General features: G+C 47.7%; 1 protein-coding gene across 2 annotated transcripts in view; it reads left to right on the top strand.

Moving 5' to 3' along the window:
• The window catches only part of PPM1K (protein phosphatase, Mg2+/Mn2+ dependent 1K), a 16,212-nt gene extending 10,462 nt beyond the window's left edge, over positions 1-5,750 (top strand). Inside the window, exons 6-7 of one of the 2 annotated variants that reach the window (XM_035895526.1) lie at positions 3-23; positions 500-5,750. In XM_035895526.1, the coding sequence (XP_035751419.1) occupies positions 3-23; positions 500-631 (153 nt within the window). In that variant the 3' untranslated portion in view covers positions 632-5,750. Of the gene's footprint in view, positions 24-499 lie in introns of both variants that reach the window. The other variant, XM_035895525.1, reaches the window with a different exon arrangement.
• The last annotated feature ends 1,381 nt before the right edge of the window (positions 5,751-7,131 follow it).

Here is a 7,131-nt window from a genome sequence, read left to right as displayed (position 1 = left end):
CTGCCCATGTCGTTACTGAGCAGGTAATGCCAGGGCTTCTCTTGGCGCCAAATGCTTGTTGCTGTTTTTGTTTTGATTGGTTTTAAAAAAAACAAGTATACAACCACACATTCAGGTGAGTTGAACTATGCTGATTGAAACATTCACTAGTCCCGCGGCTGACTTTCTCCTTACCCTGGGCCTTGCCACATCCTTGCTGGGCATCATTTCAATTAACTTGCTTAGCTCACGATCCACTGAACTGCATGGGACCATCACTGCGGTTTCTTCTTGTGCTGAACATGTCATCAGCATAGACAGAAATGGCCAGTTTCTCACCAGGGTTCTGGATGGTGGCAGATCCTATGGAAAGCTCTGGGACATGCCAGAACGCAGCATCAGGGCTGGGAAACGGGCAAGGAAGTCTTGGGGCTCAGGGCATGCTGTCCCATGTGGAGCCAGGCACTTGTTTCCTTTTCCAAGCAAGATGATGATGCTGACTATTTGTTTCTTCTCTCAGGCAATGCAATTCGGCACCGAAGACAACAGCACAGTCGTCATAGTGCCATTTGGAGCATGGGGAAAGTACAAAAACGGTGGGCTCAACTTCTCCTTCAGCCGCAGTTTTGCTTCCAGTGGGAGGTGGGCGTGACGACCTACCACAGCTATCTTTTCCTGCCATAACCTGGACACAGCGTGCTACAGGAGAACACATCCATCTGTTCATAGATTGGCTCAGTGTCTTGTCCATCTCTTCTGTTCCCAGTGTTATAGAAGATGCCACTGTTCCCTCGGTGCATGATGCCCCGTCATTGCTTATGGCTGATCGTATTTTGCTGCATTTATTTATTCCAGTCGGCATTGAGGCAGCTATTTCTTTGGGTATGTAGTCCCAGCAGCTCTGCACATCACTTTGTTCACGTAGACGAGGTTCTGGGCTTTCACCTAAGGCTGGAGGTGTTGCACAATTGTTTCATACCTACCTGTATTACCCAGGACCCTTGGTCACCTGGCAGCTGCGTAAGTCTGAGTCTCTGAGCCACACACTGGCTTCTTTGTATGTAAATATGTGAGGAAACAAACGCACAATGTTCGTAGGCAGACAGAGAGCGTGTTTGGTGTCTTCTGCTGTGCAGCCACCCAAAACTCCCCTGTGCTTCAGGAGAAGCGGATGAAAAATAAAGAGGAAGTTTCAGAAGCGTTTAGGTTCTGATGCCAGTGGCATTTGGTGCGGCTGAACAACTTCCTGAGACACTGCTGCTTTGCAGGGCTTTATGCTCTCCCCACCATCATCCGTGATCCTCTAGCTCCAAAGAGACGGAGCAGGCTGGAGCCACGTGCTGTTGGACAGGTGGGAACTTTTCTCTGTTGGGTCCAAAGCCTGTACAGTCTCTGTGGACCACACAGCAGCCCCTTGCACTGTCTTCTCTTTGGTGTGCCAGTGCTTGACAGGAGCACAGAGGAGGGAAAAAGCTGCACATTTTTGATATCCGGAGCCTCTCATCAACTTGAATTTTTTTTTTTTTTTTAAAGAAAACCAGCTAATTTCAAAGAGTTTACTAATCAAGATTCTTTAGATGTGCAAGATGGGAGTTTATTTCTTCATGAATATATGAGGATTTTCCTGCCCTCCACTGAAGATTTCTTTGAATTAGTCATGATCTCCTGTGTCTCTTCATGGTATGCAGGGAGCTGTAAAATGCCCAAAGCAAGCAAGCTAGAGAAAGGAGAGAGCATTATAATAAGGTAATTTTTCTATGTTTGGGGTATTGTTTCTAGTAGGTGTCAGATATGCAGACACCAGAAGGTAGTTTTATACTTCAAGGAAGCATTTCCACTTCCCTTTCTGGAGGCAGTCTGCGTCCAGTGAGGCACAGGGGGCCAGAGCTCTGAGCCAGCTCGTATCGCTGCTGCGACACGGACTGTGGGTGACCTGCTGGCACCAGGGGAAGATCTGGCCCAGCGTGGCTCCTTCAGATCTCCTTCCTCCTCCACTCCACATCAGGTGCACACCTCCTGTGGCCTCCTGGTCACCCTGTTGCAATGAAATACGGGCAGAGAAGAATTGGGCTCTTCTCAGAGTTGCCGCAGTATTTTTCTCATTCTGTGGATGTTTCCAACAGCACAACTGTAAAAACAAAACAAGTGAAAGGGAAGTTGCCTGATACTAAATCACCTTGCACTAAGGAAAAGTATTTCTGAGATGCCTGGCCTGATTCTCATTTTCCAGTGTGAAGTACACATCTTCATTACTTTTAGCCCTTTCCTTTTAGCCCAGGGTTACACCTTAGGCAGTCATTCCACACATTTTTCCTTGCCTGCGGTCGAAGGCCTAGCAGCACCCAGCAGAGCACAGCGTTGTACTGACGGCATTAAGTACTGAGTGGGTCGAGAGTACGCTGGTTTTGTCCTTGGTCAATCACTTGGTGTATTGTGTGGTGTACATAATGTGTATATTCGGTTTATGAGTACAAAGAGCTTGTGAGTCAGCATATGTCGATCTCTGTTGTATTGGATGCTGTTGCCCAGGCCTCCATAACGAGCACATCGCTGGTTTACAATAATAATCCCTTCTCTCTCCCCAGATTTTCCCCAGGGCTGGGGTTGAGTCTATACCTCAGGTCAGAATGTTTGCTGGTCGTGGTCCTGGGCTCAGCCTTGCTTACCTGAGGCAGGGGGGCACCTTCATTCGTTACCAGCGAGAGCAGGTTCTCAGTCTCTGGCAAGTTTGAAGATTCCCACAACCCATTTGTGGCAAAAATGACAAAACCCAGCCTCTCCTGAGCACTTGAGGAGAGGTCACACCCGACAGAGGTTCAGAGACCTGCTCTGGGAACATGGTTACGACTGGTTTGCGCTGCAGCATGAACAGACGACAGCCTTTCTCCTGCCAAAGAAGTGACCTGCTAAACCAGCCAGTCCGATAGTCCTAGCAAAGGGTTAACCACAGCACGCAGCAGTCTTACTCCGGGCACAGTGAAGGGTTAGAGTCAAGCTCTGGAAGAGGGAGTTGCTGCGGGGGTGGCTTTGGTATCAAATGTCAGACAGGCTTGAGCAGTGCTGTGGGGTTTGGATAAGCTCCATCCGCACCGTCCTGTGCCAAATGCTGCTCATTTCTGTTCGGCCGGCTGGCCGCCTATCCAGGCAGAAGATATCAAGGGCGCTGGGGGTGTTCGTGACAAGTACACGTGGATCTTTTTGAGCAGTGCTGGATACTTGCCAAGCTGAAGAAATGGTATTAAATGCAGGCTGCTAATGAAAAACACTGCAGATGAAGAGCAGGTGCTCTGAGGAATGACCTGGCTGTTAAGAGTAGCTTCTAAACATTGACCCAGATGTAACACGAAATGGCAGTTTTTCCTCTCATTGGAGGTTTTGAGGCATTTTTTTGTTTATCCCTATCTGGTTACCTGATTTCATAGAGAACGAAAGTGCTTGGGGGCTTTTCTTTCTTCTAATAACAGAGTAGTTATCCCCTCGGAGGAAGGATCCATCCATAACTTCTTTTAAATTTTACAAAGTAAAGCTTTGCAAAACAGAAGATGATTAGGTGAAGATGTATTGGCCGTTGCTATTACTGCCTTTGTACAGTCAAAGAAAATGTTAGATTGGAAAGGACTCCTGGGTGGGATCTAGCCTAGCCTCCTGCTCAACGCTGACTTCAGAGTGGCATACCGCAGTGAAGGGAGGGCTCCTGACGTGGAAATGCAGTGCCTGAAAAGGGACGGGAGAAAGAATTGAGCATCCAGTGTGGTTTACCTGTGGAACCGCTTCATTCTATTGAAGTTGAAAACTTACCAGTGTTTAACAGGCATTTGGTACAGCTATCACTAAGTTTCACAAATAAATTAGCACATACATAAAACTAAGACACGAGCCATTTTGCCCTAAGCGAAAGCGAATCAGTGGCAGACAGGAGGTTACAGAGCTGCATTGCTTACACACAGGTTCACTCTAGTTTTCTGCATCTCAATCTGAAGTAAACAAGCTACTGATGGAGATGAAATGCTTTGCCAAGTGGCCCAGTGGTCTGCCTGTTCCTCCTTCCATTAAGAACAGAGGTACCTTCACACTGGTTTGTGTGGATTCCTTACTTCGTGCTGCACATGGCAAGACTCTTGAGCGCCAGCTTGAAAAACGTAGCATTTTGTAGAAACACTCCATTACCGGGACCGTTGGTGTCTGCCCCCGAAACACAATACCGTTTTTTCCCACCAAGACGACGGTGAACTCCCCTAAGATTTAGTGGGGCAGCTGCACCAAACCTTGTTTTTCTCTCAAGAAGTTGGGAAAAAACCTGCAATTTCCTGGGTGATAAATTTTTCATCATTTGACACTTCTCACTGAAGAGTCATTAGAACAAGTCCCTGCCCTTACATTTCAGTTTTGGGGCTGTTTGGACACCGATAGGGTGTTGGCAGAGTGAGCTTTGCCAGCACGTTCATGTGTCGAGCGGGACATAGGTGTATGGCACTGAGCTTGGAGTGCACGGACTGTGAAGTCGGTGGAGTAAAGCCGTGTTAGGGAAAATGGAAGTGGTTTGCAGTAGTGGTACCAGGGGATCAGGTTAGCAGTGCTGTGGTAGCATCTGGCCACGATATTCTTTGCTTATTACAGACTGAACTGAACATTAAGGGTGACCTGGTGAGCAAACCGTAACAAGCGTTTGCTTTTTTCCTGCCTTTTAGGCATGGATTCTGAACTCCAGTGGAGCTGGTAAGAGTACTTTCTTGCCTGAAAACGCTCCCCCTGGTGCAGTGGTCTCTCTACGGTACAGGCAGTGCAGGGGGGTGGGCTGTGGGTGCAGAAAGGCGAAAAATGCTGCCCAGCTAGATACTAATTTTTACTGTGAGGATATGGAAGGCACAGGGGGCCTCATTTTGCTGGAGGATTTACTAGGAGAGGTGTTGAGACTGCAACTGGAGTTCCAGCTCTGTCTGCCACCTGGAAAGGGGGTTTTCACACTTTGTAGAAGGAACTCACTAAAGCATCGTTTGCAGCCTTGATTTAGGAGAGATTGGGGTCTCTCTGGAAGGTGAACATAGTGCAGGAGATTGAAATGGGGATGAGATCCGACAAGTTTGTTTAACACAGGGTCCTCAACACAATCAGTCCCTTTTGGTTGAAAAGCTCAGGGTTGGAGAATAATCGTGGAGCACAGTTTGTGGTTGAGAATGAAGGTGGGGGGAGAAATCAGCAATGTTACTGCTTTTTACATACTCCGGGGAAATGAAAACTGGGAGGAGCTTAGACTCACCACAGGATTTCCTCCGACTTCCACGGGATCGGGGTATCAGATCACCTTTTCTGCCTCAGCAGGCGGATGTGCTGTGGTCAAAGGCATTGGGATTTCTACCAATTTGACCCAAAGGCTAAGGGAGAAGCACAAAATAACAGGTACCAGTGAAACTGGTTTAGTATTCATTTTTCTTAAATAAATTCATCTGGGCACTGCTAGGTCCATTGGTCACTCACCCAACAAGCTGGATGTACGGTATAGCAGCACTCCGGGTATTCCTGGTTCCAAAGCTGCTGCTGTCAATGCAGGGACACCCAGCAGAGTGTCCTGACCCAGGATATCGGAGTGCCTGGGCAGCGGCGTGTGTCATAACTGTCTACAGACTTAAGTGCAATTGTGTACATTTGTTACATAGTTTGCCTTAGGACTGTGTATAATTCCTGTGGTTTGATGTTTATGTTTGGTGTAATCAGAATCCATAATTCATCTACTACTACATTTTACAGAGGTGTCCATTTTCCCTTTTTTTTTTTTTTTAAAAAGTTTGTTTGTCTTCATCAACTCAAACCTACAATGGAGCAGATAAGTCTGTACTGGAATGCTTAAAAGATCTTTCAATAAAAAATTGGCTTCTAGAGTTGTGTCGCTACAAATGGATTTTTCTTCTTCCACCGCATTGCAAACTACCAGAAAAGTTTCTGCTTCTCAAGCTGTGTCACAGATGTCCCATTAGCCCTAGGCCTCAGCCCCTGCCATAAAAACCTTGTGATAAACCAAGGCTTTGCCTACAAAAACATTCACCCAGTGACCACCAGTGCAAAGTACCTTCAGTCTCTGTGCTCCGTCAGCGTCCAAGGGCTTTGCTGCCTCAGGGCAACATGTGCTAACTTGCTGGTTTTGTCTTTTGTATTTTGATACATTACAACACCCAGAAATCAGAAAGCCCTCTCTCTAAAACAAGTCCATCTTAAAGAATTCTTTCATGAAGCAGGACAGCACCCTGGGTGGTTGTCATAGTGAGCGAGGTCATCCTGTGACACAGTGGAAAGAAAGAAATCGGATCTCCTCAGTAAAAGTATATAGTGTGGCCTCTGCACGGATTCAAGACTTTTCAGTTATCCTAAAAGAAATGATAAGGAGAAAATAACAGCCAAGGGTTTTAGCTCATCCACAGAAGTAACCCTGAGATCACTATTATTTTTAATTACTACTGCTTTTACAGCTGAACTCAAACCTACTTTTACTCTCTCTCCCTTGAAAGGAGCAGCCTTAACTTCAATGAAGTCCGAGCAGTTCCCTACAGCTGAGCCCCAGCCCTTCCTTTTGGGACTAAAGCGAGTCCCTTTTTGTTATCCTTTGTTGCCAATCCACTTCTCGTCTCAGTTTGGAGCTGATGAGCTCTTAAGATACACGCATACATCCCGCGTCGCTAAGCATATAGGAATCACTGCTCAGGTCGGTGAATTTTAAGAGCGTGGGTAGGGTGTTGGGAAACGCGCTGACAGCTTGGCCCTTTCCTCACACCTGCCCTTTCACAGCAGCTGGGAAACGGCTCCCGGGTTATTCTGCAATCGAGCATTTGTCCTGTGACCTGCTGGTGCGTGCGTGCCTGCGAGAGGGGAGGGGGGCAGCCGAGTCCCGGCAGTACCACGGTGGTTCCCTGCCCAACCTCATCAGGATGGTCTTGGGAGAGCAGCCAAGCTTTAAAGGAAAGCAGTCCTTGCTCTCACAGGGCACTTAGAGAAGCTGGCCCTCCAGGAAGGGCTGGAAGCTTTCCCCGGAGCTGAGGGCAGCAGCTTGTGTCAACACATCCCCCCCAGCCTACCCGCGTGGAGCGGGGGTCGTGGCTGCGGAAAACTCAGCGTTTTCATCACCGCTGTTGTGCAAGAGCCTTGCTCTGCCTGCACGCACAC

This window comes from Egretta garzetta, unplaced genomic scaffold (assembly GCF_000687185.1).
Source record: "Egretta garzetta isolate BGI_Z169 unplaced genomic scaffold, ASM68718v1 scaffold615, whole genome shotgun sequence".
NCBI lineage: Eukaryota > Metazoa > Chordata > Aves > Pelecaniformes > Ardeidae > Egretta > Egretta garzetta.
Note: the sequence above shows the minus strand (reverse complement) of the source record. Positions and strands in the feature narration are given on the sequence as shown.